A 14,178-nucleotide genomic window follows, 5' to 3' on the forward strand; every position below is an offset into this window, starting at 1 on the left:
ATGGAGGTTCCCAGGCTAGGGGTCTAATTGGAGCTGTAGCCACCGGCCTACATCAGAGCCACAGCAACGCAGGATCCGAGCCACGTGTGCAACCTACACCACAGCTTACGGCAACGCAGGATCCTTAACTACTGAGCAAGGCCAGGGATCGAACCCACAACCTCATGGTTCCTAGTCAGATTTGTTAACCACTGAGCTATGATGGGAACTCCCCTCCACCTCTACATTAAAGGAAGTCTGCCACCCACTTTTTAAGCAAAAATTGAAGGAATTTTTTTTTTTTTAAAGGCTTGTATCTCCTCTAAGAATTCATAGTGATGTAATAAACTTCCAGTTACCTTCCAGATGGAAGAGGTTCACTTTTGATGGTACACAGATCTGGTACGTGCTCAGTTATACGCAGGTAGCTGCTGCTGTTTTTATCATGATCATCATTACTTCATGGACATAGATTGACGAGTTCCAAGGGCACAAGTGTTACTGGCCCCTGGTGGTACTGGTGTTGGTAAGGCTGGATTGGTACAATTCCCCCTCCTCGTTGCTGAACATTTAGTACAAATATACTCCAGGGTCGGAAGGGATCTCTTTGAGGATAATTAGAGTATGGCTGTGGCTGTGTGGAGTGGTGACCATCTTTCCTCCATCTGTAAGGATGGAGTTGCTTTTCTACCCTCCAACTCCCAGTTGATGCCATTTTAATGGTCTTAGTCTTGTGGTGGAACTATAGATGCTGGAGTGTCTTCAGGTCTCTCCAGGCAAAGGAAGACTCTTTTTTTTTTGGCCTTTTTTTGCTATTTCTTGGGCCACTCCCGTGGCATATGGAGGTTCCCAGGCTAGGGGTCTAATCGGAGCTGTAGCCACTGGCCTACACCAGAGCCACGGGAACGCGGAATCCGAGCCGCATCTGCAACCTACACCACAGCCCATGGCAACGCCGGATCGTTAACCCACTGAGCAAGGGCAGGGACCGAACCCACAACCTCATGGTTCCTAGTCGGATTCGTTAACCACTGCGCCACGATGGGAACTCCCGGAAGACTCCTTTTTCAGTTCTGCTAAACTACTATAAAAGGAATAATCATAATTTTTTAAAAGACTACCTGGAAACCTATAGGTAAATTATCATCATCCGATATCAAAATACAAAACAACGGGAATTCCCTTTGTGGGTCAGCAGTAATGAATCCGACTAGTATCCATGAGGATGTGGGTTCGATCACCGGCCTCACTTAATGGGTTGAGGATCTGGTGTTGCTGTGAGCTGTGGTGTAGGTTGCAGACACTATTCGGACCTGGCGTTGCTGTGGCTGTGGTGCAGGCCTGCAGCTGCAGTTCTGATTGGACCCCTAGGCCAGTGGCTATAGCTCCAATTCAACCGCGTGCCTGGGTACTTCCACATGCTGCCCATGTGGCCCTAAAAAAGCAAAAAACAAAATAAAACAACAGTGTAGATTCCCAAGACAGCGCCTTGTGCAGGATAGCTGTTATCACAGGTTGAGCATCAATGCCATTGCATCCTAAATGAGAGAACGCGTGACTCACGTAGGCCACCCTCTGAGAAGCAGAGCCCCTGCTGTGGACAGTAAGCCATTTTTTTTTGCTTGTGCTATATATACAATTGGGATGTAATGGACACTTAAATCAGAGGTTCAATCCCAGGCACTGGACCCACATACCTCTACTTGGATGGCCATTTGCACTGTGTCGAGATTGCAAATGGAACTCATCAACCGCCCTCAGGCCTGCCAACCCTGCTTCTTCATCTTACTCTCTTTTCTCAGTCTTGGGTAACGGCCTCACCATCCATCCACTCACTCAGTCAAGCCCGGAATCTAGAGCTCAGTCTTCGACTCCTTCTCCCTCCCCACCCTCCTTACCTCCCCCCTTATTAGTGAACCCTAAATCTATATGTTTCAGACTCTTCTTTTCCTTCCTTTCCCACCACCATAACCTTAATTAGCCTCTTCTCTGAGAGCTCCCACCTCACTCTCCCCAACGCCGTCTCGCTGCCACCCAACCCATTCTTCACGTGGTGCCACGGGAATAACTTCTCTCAAAGGCCCATCCAATTGTGTCCCTTCCTTTGACAAAATTTTGCCAGTGGCTTCCCCTTCCTGGTGCATCCCTAGCTGCTTAAGCTGACCTCCAGGAGCCCCGTTTACCTGTCTCTCACTGTCCCCCATACTCCTCAGACCGCCACATCCACCATGCCACCATGCCTTCTGCCTCTGTCCCTTTGCAAATGCTCTTCTACTTGGATACAAGGCTGGCTCCCGTGCATCCTTTAGGGTTCGGTGCAGGCAGGACCTCTTTCCAGAAGCTGCCTGCCCCAGGCTGCCTCCGTTTCTCAAGCTCCCCCTCCACGCAGCCTTAGCTTTGTGTTTCACCGTGTGATATTTGTTTCTGTCTGTCTCTCCTGCCTTCCCGTCTAACCTGGCTCTGTACCTTGAGGCCAGGGAAACTGGTTTATTTATTTGATTTTTCCTCTTCCTACAACCCCCAAAATGCCTGGTCCTTACTAGGAGCTCAGTACAAAATAATTGCTTTTTTTTTTTTTTGGTTTGTTTTTGTTTTTTGTTTTCTTGGCTACACCCCTGGCATGCAGAAGTTCCAGGGCCAGGGATTGAGTCTATATCGCAGCAGTGACCTGAGCCACAGCAGTGACAATGCTGGATCCTTAACTGCTAGGCCACCAGGGAACTCCTAAAATATTTTTTTTTCTTTTTATGGCTGCACCTGTGGCATATGGAAGTTCCCGGGCTAGGGGTTGAATGGGAGCTGCAGCTGTCGGCCTACCCCCCATTATGGCAACATCGGATCCAAGCCACATCTGTGACCTATGCCACAGCTCATGGCAACACTGGATCCTTAACCCAATGATTGAGGCCAGGGATTGAACCTGATTCCTTACAGAGATAACATTGGGTCCTTAACCTGCTGATCACAGTGGGAACTCCCCAAAGTAGTTTCTTTAATAAATACACACAATGATAATTCTGAGGCCCTGTGAGATCTGAAATATCTACGGAATTATCTAAGAATGGTTCTATCCATCAGATATAGTGTGTGGGTATAAGATTAGGGACCTTGTATTGCCTTTGTTAGTAATCTTATTTTATTCTTTTCCTTTCCATATTCTAAGTGTTGGGCTTCTTAAGCTGCTTCTTTTTCTCTTGGCTTTAACTAATAGAATTACAGTACTTAGCCTTGAAACTCTAGGTCCCTTTATGGGCTGGTGAAAACATTTAGCAAGATTAAAAGATAAAAATGTTCTCTCTTCCCCTGTACCCAAGTGTTTCTGGTTTGAGAGTGGGTAGGTTGGTTTGATTTGATGGGGGGTGAATGCGCTGTCTTTCTCTGTGATGACTGAGGCTTCCTAGGGTACATATCCCCACACAGTGGGAACCCGGGGAACTTGGGGAGGGACCCCAAGAAGTAAACCCCTGACCTGCAGTGGTTGCCATTCCTCAGTTCCTCAGGGGTTAGCTCATTCTATTCCACTCCCTCAAGAATTATTGGAAATACCACCTTCATCAAAATTACCAATTACCAAAATCACCTCTGCCCCCAACCAGCTGATTCCCAGCAGTGCTTCCCTTCACTCTGAGGATGGGCAGGTGTCCCTTAGTGTGTTCTTGTTATTATTACAGACTTTAGTCTTTTCAGAAAGTCCGTGTCTAAAGGACCGTGATCTCCACCCGCGTCCCCTGACACCTGATTTCCTGACATTTCTGTCACTAATCCAGGTGTTTGGACTGCATGAGTTACTTTGGCTCTTAGCTGGCCTCTCTTGGCTTTTCCGTTGTCTCAGATGAGTAACCTGGTGGCCTCCCAGATCATGAATTACGCCGATGTCAGCTCCCGAGCCAACGCGATCGAGAAGTGGGTGGCCGTGGCGGACATCTGCCGGTGTCTGCACAACTACAACGGCGTGCTGGAGATCACCTCAGCCTTGAACCGAAGTGCCATCTACCGGCTGAAGAAAACCTGGGCCAAGGTGTCCAAGCAGGTGAGCGTCAGCGGGTGAGTGAGGAGGAGGGGCCGGGAGACCAGAGCCAAGAGAAATGTTACTAATTGGGAAATGATGAGCGGCAACGAGTAGCACGGTTGCCAGAGGAAGGTGCCAACATAGGTAATGACTGCATTCTTAGCACTTAATTGATTCCACTCCTGTGCCTTTCTAAATGGTTCATGTAGCAAAGAAAATACAAACGAAAACATTCATTATCACATATGCGGGGACAACTTCAAACAGTGCGATTGACAGTCAGGAGCCATCTCCTGACACACTGATTCCCAGTGCAGGCAGTGACACCCAGTGGATCCCTCTTTTTCCCCTCACAGTAAGGGCACAAGTGCCTTAGGGTCAAAAGCCAGGGACAAATGGTCACCATGTTCACCTTTTTCTTTATCATTCATGTCATCACGTTTTGGCCGAATGACCTGGATGTGAAGAAATAGAACTTGCCTAGTTTGCTTTTAGGTGGACTCAGCTTGTTCATACTTATTGTTTTCATTCAGATAATGTGAGGATTCAGATGCCGTGGCCATTTTCCGCTGCTCTTCCTCCTGGTCTCCCCCCTGGGTGTCGGTGGGGGTTGGGAGGGCTTCTCTGGGCTCGTGGAAGACTGTGTGCACCCACTAGCCTCTTGTTGTAGTCTTTGGCTGATGGGTCATTGGGTTCAAGCCGCTGTGCATTGTCTGTGCCTGGTGTTCACATGGTCAGCTTACCCTGCCAGGAACAAGGTTGTGGTTATTGCCCCCAGGGCGCTTGGCTGACCTCACCTCCCCTTCAGCTCTCACGGCTCTGCTGATTCTCTGAGACTGGTGCGTATTGTCTCTGCTAGAGGTCCTGCCCCCTCTGTCCCCCTGGATCCCTGGTGGGCCAGCTAACTCTTCACTACTAGATAACTACCTTGTCCCTCTCAAAGGCTGCTGGGGGAATTGTCTAGGCTCCTCTGTGTCCTGTGGGTGCCAGAGGCTAGGAGGATCTATGCCAGGCACTCTCTCTGTCTTCTTCTTCCACACACCACTACGCCTGCCTTGTTGTGACCACCCAAAGGTGGTGAAGCATCGCCAGGGTGCCCAGCCCCAGGGTTTCGGGCAGGATGAAGAGCATAGAATTCTGCTGATATTTCCTCAAAACTGTCTGGTTTCCTTCGCCCTTTCTGAGGATTTAAGCCACCTCTCCGCCAATCAGAGACACTACTTCTGACCCCATTCTATCTTCTTTTCTCTCTCCAACCCTTTTCATTTCTTCCCTATGTAGCAAGAAACCAAGCCTAAATCATAGCTTTTATCCCCTCCCCCAATTCTTTAGTAAAAAGTGGAGTGCTCTGAAAATCCCACATTTGGCCCCAAGAACTAGCAAATTCTTCTTCTGCGAATAAAGCCTGGATCTGGCACATGAAAGCCACACCTTTGTAAAAAATTGTGTAACATTGGAAAATAGAGTCACTATTTGATAATAACTTTATTTTATTTTTTATTAAAGTATAGTTGATTTACAATGTTATGCCTATTTCTGCTGTACAGCAAAATGACTCAGTCACAAGTGTATATACGTTCTTTTTAAAATACTGTTTTCTATCATGTTCTGTCCCAGGAGATTGTCTATAGTTCCCTGTGCTGTATACTAGGACCTTTTTGTTTATCCATTCTAAATGTAGTAGTTTGCATCTAGTAACCCCCAAATCCCAGTCCATCCCACTTCCTCCCCACTGCCCTTGAGGACTACAAATCTGTTCTCTCTGTCTGTGAGTCTGTGTTTTGTCAATAAGATTGTTGGGGCCATATTTTAGATCCCACGTATAAGTGGTATCATATGGTATTTGTCTTTCTTTTTCTGTCTTACTTCCCTTAGCATGAGAATCTCTAGTTGCATCCAGGTGGCTGCAAATGACATTAGTTCACGAGGCATGCACATCGGGGTGCATGTATCTTTTCGAATGAATGTTTTGTCCAGATGTATGCCCAGGAGTGAGATTTCTGGATCATATGGTAATCTCTATTTTTAGTTTCCTGAGGAACTTCTATACTGTTTTCCATGGTGGTTGTACCAGTTTACATTCCCACCAGCAGTGTAGGAAGGTTCCCTTTCTCCACACCCTCTCCAGCTTTTATTATTTGGTGACTGATTAATGATGGTCATTGTGACTGGTGTGAGGTGGTACCTCATTGTAGTTTTGATTTGCATTTCTCTAGTAGTTAGCGATATTGACCATCTTTTCAGGTGCCTGCTAGCCATCCATATGGCTTCTTTGGAGAAAGGTCTATTCAGGTCTTTGGCCCATTTTTTCATTGGGTTGTTCGTTTTTGTCATTGTTGAGTAAAAGTTATGGTTTTATTAAAAACTGTAATAAAAAACCTTTAATGTTGAGATCATTGCAGGGTCATACGCAGTTGTAAGAAATCAAATCATAAAGATCCCCTACACCTTAGACCCAATGTCCCCTAATGTAACATCTTACATAACTATAAACAATATCACAACTCCAGAATTAATCATTAATATCAACCACCCACTTTATTCAGACTTTATTACTTTTACATTTACTCATGTGTGTGTTTGTGTGGGAGTATATTGTGTTTTATATGCTTTTTTTTTTTTTTTTTTTTAGGGCCGCATCTGGGGCATATAGAAGTTTCCAGCTAGGGTTTGAATCGGAGCCACAGCTGCCCGCCTAGGCCACAGCCACGGCAACTCAGGATCAGCCACATCTGCGGCCTACACCACAGCTCACAGCAACACCAGATCCTTAACCCACGGAGCGTGGCCAGGGATCAAACCCGCATCTTCATGCATCCTAGTCAGGTCCATTGACCACTGAGCCATGAGGGAACTCCCCTCTGGGCTTTTATTACAGGGATAGATTCATGTGATCACCACCACGACCAAGACATGGAGCAGTTCTCTCACTAGGATCCCTCCTGCCACGCTTCTATGGTCACAACCACCTTCCACTCTCTCCCTCCCTAACTCCTGGCAACCACAGATTTTATGTCCATCTCTTTAATTTTGTTATTTCAAGAATGTGGTATAAATGGAATCCTACAGCATATGACATTTTAAGATTGCCTATTTTTGGGGGGGGGGCTTGGCCTCATTCCTTTGAGATCCATCAGGTTGTTACCTGTATCAATACTTGTTCTATTTTATTGCTGAACAGTATTTCATGGTATCGATATATGACACTTCATTTAACCGTTCGCCCCTTGAAGAACATCTGGGTTGTTTCCACCTTTCCCTGTTACAAATAAAACTGCTCTGAACATTCATGTATAGGTTTTGTGTAACTGTGAGTTTTCATTTCTTTGGGATAAATGCGTAAGAATGCCATTACTGGGTCATATGGTAATTGTTTAATTAATTAATTAATTAATTAATTAATTAATTAATTTTGTCTTTTTGCTATTTCTTTGGGCCGCTCCCGTGGCATATGGAGGTTCCCAGGCTAGGGGTCGAATCGGAGCTGTAGCCACCGGCCTACGCCAGAGCCACAGCAACGTGGGATCCAAGCCACGTCTGCGACCTACACCACAGCTCACAGCAACGCCGGATCATCAACCCACTGAGCAAGCACAGGGACCGAACCCGCAACCTCATGGTTCCAAGTCGGATTCGTTAACCACTGCGCCACGACGGGAACTCCCTGTTTGTTTAATTTAGTAAGAAACTGCCAGACTCTTTTCCAGAGAGGTTGTACCTTTTACATTCCTATCAGCAATGTATGAGTCAACCTGTTTCTCCACATTCTTATCAGCATTTGGTTTTATCATCATTTTTCATTTTAGCCACTTGGATTCTCACTATTGTTTTTATTTTCATTTCCTGGTGGTTAATGATGTTAAACATCTTTTCATGTACTTGTTAGCATCTGTATATCCTCTTCCATGAAGTGTCTCCTCAGGTCGTCACCTCTATTTTAATTGGATTGTTTGTTTTTTTACCTTTGAGATTTGAGTATTCTTTCTGCAGTCCTCCCACTTTATTCTTCTGTTTCAAAATTATTTTAGCTACTCTAGGTGCTGCGACTTTCCATATGAATTTTAGAATAAAGCTATATCTAAAAAACTTTCCCGAGATTTCCATTGGAATTCCATTAAACAAACTGACATCTTTACTATACTGAGCCTTCCATCCCATAAACGTAGTATTTCGCACTTTTTCTTTGATTTTTTTTAAATCAGCATTTTGAAATCTTCAACATACAAGTCTTATGTATATTTTGTTGGATTTATGCCTAAATATTTCATTTTTCTTTGGAGATATTTTAAATGTTATTGTGCTATGTTTTTGTTTTTGTTTTTATCCTTTTAGGACTATACCCAGGACATATGGAAGTTCCCAGGCTAGGGGGTCAAACCAGAACTGCAGCTGTCAGCTTACACCATAGCCACAGCAATGCCAGATCTGACCTGTGTCTGTGACTTACACCACAGCTCACAGCAATGACAGATTCTTAATCCACTGAGCAAGGCCAGGGAAACTTGCATCCTCATGGATACTAGTCAGGTTCTTAACCCACTGAGCCGCAACAGGAACTTCATTATTATTGTGGTTTTAATTTTGGTTTCCACAATTCATTGTTAATATGTACAAATGTGATTGATTTTTGTGTGCTGGTCTTAAATTTGCAATCTTGCTGAGCTCACTTATTAGTCCTAGGAGTTTTTCTATAGATTCCTTGCAATTTTCTACATAGACAGTTATGTCACTTGTAAATAAGAACAATATCATTTTTTCTTTCTAATTTATATCCTTTTATTTCCTTTTCTTGTCTTATTGCTCTGGCTAGACATTCCAGTGCTGTGTTGAATAAGATGATAAGCAAAGGAATTCCTATTGTGGCTTAACAGTTATGAACCTGGCTAGTATCCATGAGGACATGGGTTTAATCCCTGGCTTTGCTCAGTGGATTAAGGATCTGGTGTTACTGTGAGCTGCAGTGTAGGCCACAGACATGGCTCAGATCTGGCATTGCTGTGGCTATGGTATAGGCCAGCAGCTACAGCTCTGATTCTGCAGTGTAGGCCACAGACATGGCTCAGATCTGGCATTGCTGTGGCTATGGTATAGGCCAGCAGCTACAGCTCTGATTCTATCCCTAGCTTGGGAACTTCAATATGTCATGAGTATGGCCCTAAAAAGGCAAAAAAAAAAAAAAAAAAGATAAGAAAGGACACTCTTACCTAGTTCTTGATCTTGGGGAAATCCTCCTTTCAATTTTTCACCATTAAGGATGGTGTGAGCTATAGGGTTTTTTTTTTTGTGAATGCTTTTTATAAAATTTAGGGCACTACCCTCTCTTCCTAGTTTTTTGAGAAATTTTATGATGAATGGGTATTGTAATACTATTTTTAAAATGGTATTCATTATATCATTAATATCAGAATCCAAAAGCTGGACACTAAGTCCTTTGTTGTGCCTGGGTTTTGCCTCCCTCTAAGGCAGTTGTGGCCTAGCCCTTAGGCTCTGGATACAAAGAGCATGTTATCCTGTGACACGTCACACTTCATCAGGGTCAGTAAGTCACTTCTTTGCCTTCTCTTTTCTTCTCATTCTTTTTTCCTCTGAAGTTGGCATCAAGGGATTCGTAAATGTTCTTTAACAGAATGTTAGGCCTTCCCTGTACTTAGTGATATTCATGTTTTTGACAGGATGCAAGTTTAGGGATAACAGAACTGACTATGAAGTAGAGATGATAAGACTAATATTGGATTTTTTTTTTCAAATTTGAAAATATCATCTACAGAGACATTCAGTAGAATTTACCATTTCAGTAACATGTACAGATCACTCAAAGTGGCTTTAGTATGGGGGATAGACTATCCTCCAGGGCCCAGTGCCTCAACCCAGTCACGGTAAGCAGGGCCTAGTTGCATATGTGCCCTGCTTCAGACACTTTTGTTAGTACCATCATCTCTATAGCTTTTCTTAAGGTCTGAGTTCCATCTGGGAGATATCCAGAAGACCTGGTAGAATATATGCTCTGGAGCCCACCAAATATGGTGTGTGTCTGTAGGACAGACTGTATTCCTAAAGCTTCTTTGGGCAAAGGCCAGCCCTGGGCCAGGCAGAAGGGCTGCCTGACCTCATCCCATTCCTTCAGCCCTCCACCCCTGTGCATGCCTTGCTGGCTGTCTTCTTCCAGAGCTCTCAGGGACCAGGATGGGGAGGTAGCCCTTTCAGCCACTTTGAAATCGCTCTTGAAGCCATGCAGCTCCTCTCCAGATTGGGACAGAGTCATCTGAGGAGCCTCAGCCAGGACTTTACTGCAAGTGTTTCTCCCAGCCTGGCTGCTTGGGTGTGGGAATGACCAGGAGAGGGTCATCATCTCCAAGGGCCACCCTACCATTGTCCGAGGCACAGGGGAGACACTTCAGGCCAGTGTCAACAACAACGTCATGTCTTGGTAATTATCAGTTGTACTTTTCTAGCAAATGGATGAAGATGATCACAAAAGAAGATTTGAACTAGAGGGTATTGATTGGTCCATAGCCAGGCAACCTAATATGTGCTTTCATGACTTGGAAATTAATGATCAAATAAATTCATTAGGGAAATTCCCTGACACAAGACCTCTCCTTGAAGATCCCCTGTTTTTTTAGTTCTGTAAGTTCCTAAGTTTCCTGTGCCTTCCAGTTTTTCTTTTCTACATATTCTTTCTGACTAAATGAGTAGTCACTTTTTCTTCTCTACATGTTCTTCTTTCTTTTTTTAAACATCAAATTATATGTAATGCACCATCTCTATACTTGGAAAATTATATCACATCACAAGAGTCTGGCAAAGATATTAGTACTTGCTAATATAGAAGAGAATTGAGCATCTTTTGGTAACTTACCACCTTATCAAACCGTAGGAATGTTTTCATGACATACTAAGTTATTTGTTTCTTTCTAGACAAAAGCTCTAATGGACAAGCTTCAGAAGACTGTTTCATCTGAAGGAAGATTTAAGAATCTCAGAGAAACTCTTAAAAAGTATGTTTATCTTATTAAAGTGTTCATAATTCAGAAATGTATTTATGTAATTTTATAGTCTACAAATAGTGGCCTAACTCCTACTTTGCCTTTGAAGGGAAAACAAATGGGAAACAACTTATATCATTTAGGTATTTATCTTTTTTTTTTTTGAAGTAGAATTGATTTACAATGTTGTGTTAATTTCTGCTCTATAGCAAAGTGGTTCAGTTATATATACATTTTTTTTTTTGTCTTTTGTCTTTTGTCCTTTTAGGGCCGCATCCTCAGCATATGGAGGTTCCCAGGCTAGGGGGCTAATTGGAGCTGTTGCCGCCAGAGCCACAGCAGCGCCAGATCCGAGCTGCGTCTGTGACCTACACCGCAGCTCATGGACAGCAGATCCTTAACCCACTGAGTGAGGCCAGGGATCGAACCTGCAACTTCATGGTTCCTAGTCAGATTTGTTTCCGCTGCGTCACGATGGGAACTCCAGTTATATATACATTCTTTTTAAAATAGTCTTTTCCATGTGGTTTATCATAGGACATTGAACACACTTCCCTGTGCTCTACAGTAGGACCTTGTTGTTTATTCCCTCCATGTATAACGGCTTACATCTGCTAACCCCAACCTCCCCCTCCATCCCTCCTCCAGCCCCCTCCCCCTTGACAACCACAAGTCTGTTTCTATGTCCTCCATTTCTCTTTCGTACATAGGTTCATTTGCTAGGTGTTTGTCTGATGTTCCTTTTCATTTGGAATAACCATGCATATAGTAAATGTCTTATGGATAGACTCATGATATGCAGAGCATTCCGCATAAGAAAATATCACCATAGTTGATCAACCCATCTTTTACTATAAAAAGTTTCTTGATTTGGCATTTCCTTTTTTTTTTTTTTTTTTGTCTTTTTGCTATTTCTTTGGGCTGCTCCTGCAGCATATGGAGGTTCCCAGACTAGGGGTTGAATCGGAGCTGTAGCCACTGGCCTACACCAGAGCCACAGCAACGCCGGATCCGAGCCGCGTCTGCAACCTATACCACAGCTCACGGCAACACTGGATCGTTAACCCACTGAGCAAGGGCAGGGACCGAACCCGCAACCTCATGTTTCCTAGTCGGACTCGTTAACCACTGCGCCACGACGGGAACTCCGGCATTTCCATTTCTCAACAGAGTAATTTCCTATGACGTTTCATGTAAATGTTCCAGAACTTACTGAATATTGTTATTTATTTTTTGCCTCTTATTGCTGGTTCATTCTCTCTTTACACACACACACACACACACACACACACACAGAAGAGAAGCTATTCTCCTGCGACTTGTTTTCATATGATCTACTGTATATACTGGGAAATATTGTCCTGGGATGCCATGAGTGAAAGAAAGACTCACAGCAACAACAGCAATAACAACAACAACAATAGTACAAGAACTATTCACTGAATAATTTCCAAAATACAGATTCTATACTAAATGATTGATGTGACTTATTTAAACTTCCGAACAAAATAAAGAGATAAGTTTTATTGTCTCCACTTTACAGACAGGGAATCTGCTGTTTAGAGAGTTGGCCCAGCATCACTTAGTATGTGGTCAAGCTGGGACTCAAACCCAGTTCCCTCAGGCTCAAAAGGCCATGTTCTCAACCTCTAGACTCTTTGAGAAGACCGAGCTTATCCTCCATCCAAAGAGAGGTCTCACTTGAGTGTGCAGGTGTGATATTAATTAAGTCCATCCCTTCGAAAACATTTAAATACTAACTGAAACGGAAAATAAGTTTTACAAGCTCTAAACACATTGATTTTTCCACCCACTTCTTTAAGGTTGAATGTTTGTACTTAAGTGAGATGAGGGCATAGGATTTTCCTATATGCTTTTACCACTCAGAAAAGTGTGGCCAGTTTACAGGTATTACAAACATCACAAGCAAGTACCCTAGCAAATGCTTTGTATTTGTCTCTAAGACATCCTGTTGTTTGAAATCCCATTGTCTTAAACACAGAGAAAAACATAGGCTGTAATTTTGTATTATATTCTATTGTAAGAGGTCTTTAAAACTCTGCATATCGACGTTCCCGTCGTGGCTCAGCGATGATGAATCTGAGTAGTATCCATGAGGATGCGATCCCTGGCCTTACTCAGTGGGTTAAGGATCCAGTGTTGCTGTGGCTGTGGTGTAGGCCAGCAGCTATAGCTCTGATTCTGCCCCTAGCTGGGGAACTTCCATATGCCATGGTGTGGCCCTAAAAAGCCAAAAACAAATAAATAAAAAACAAAAACAAAAAAACTCTGCATATCATGAGTGTGCTTCTGAAAATGGAATCGAAAGACTTGATTCTTCAGGAGGGGAGCAGCACAGTTACTGACTGTTTAAACTGGGTAAATGGACACTTGTGTGAATGGCCATGAAAACAGTGCCTCTTGGTCTTGCAGTTGTAACCCCCCAGCTGTTCCTTATCTGGGGATGTACCTGACAGACCTGGCGTTTATTGAAGAAGGAACACCCAACTTTACTGAGGAAGGCCTTGTCAATTTCTCCAAGATGAGAATGGTAGGTGAGAATTTCACCGTCAGTGTGTCTCAGTGGCATCCAGAGAAGAAGCAATGTCATGGAAATCCCTGTTTGCTTTTTTTTTTTTGTCTTTTTAGGGCCGCACCCATGGCATATGGAGGTTCCCAGGCTAGGGGTTGAATTGGAGCTGTAGCCGTCAGCCTACACCATAGCCACAGTAACCCCAGATCCAAGCCACATCTATTGCCTGCACTGTAGCTCATAGCAATACTGGATCCTTAACCCACTGAGTGAGGCCAGGGATCCAAACCGCATCCTCATGGATACTAGTTGGGTTTGTTACTGCTGAGCCACAACAGGAACTCCCACTGTTTGCTTTTTAATCTTGAGGTGGAAGAGATGATGGTCACTTGAGAGTGGCAGAAGCAGGACATTGTCACGGGACCATTTCAGCTTTTAGTCTGGATGAAGAGGGTGGGGAATCAAGCTCCAGGGATGACTGTCCAGAGCTGACCAGTCATAGGCAGATGCTGAAGGCTTTTGGCTGGACAGCCAGCTTCTGAGCACTAGGTTAGAAGCAAGGGGCCCATGGACAGTGGCACCAAGGGCTTGCCACTCCTGAACCTGAAGCCACCCAGTGCCAGCTGTTTCCCTAATGGTGAATTCAGTATCTTCTTGCTGTTAGCATTTAG

At 44.1% G+C, this 14,178-nt stretch overlaps 1 protein-coding gene across 4 annotated transcripts in view; it reads left to right on the forward strand.

Annotated features, from left to right (window-relative positions):
* Positions 1-14,178, forward strand: part of RASGRF2 (Ras protein specific guanine nucleotide releasing factor 2) — a 259,593-nt gene that overhangs the window by 240,109 nt on the left and 5,306 nt on the right. For all 4 annotated transcript variants that reach the window (XM_047778205.1, XM_047778206.1, XM_047778207.1 and 1 more), the window contains 3 exons: positions 3,812-4,009; positions 10,907-10,986; positions 13,408-13,525. In XM_047778205.1, the coding sequence (XP_047634161.1) occupies positions 3,812-4,009; positions 10,907-10,986; positions 13,408-13,525 (396 nt within the window). The remainder of the gene's footprint in view (positions 1-3,811; positions 4,010-10,906; positions 10,987-13,407; positions 13,526-14,178) is intronic.

This window comes from Phacochoerus africanus, chromosome 4 (assembly GCF_016906955.1).
Source record: "Phacochoerus africanus isolate WHEZ1 chromosome 4, ROS_Pafr_v1, whole genome shotgun sequence".
Taxonomy (NCBI): Eukaryota; Metazoa; Chordata; class Mammalia; order Artiodactyla; family Suidae; genus Phacochoerus; species Phacochoerus africanus.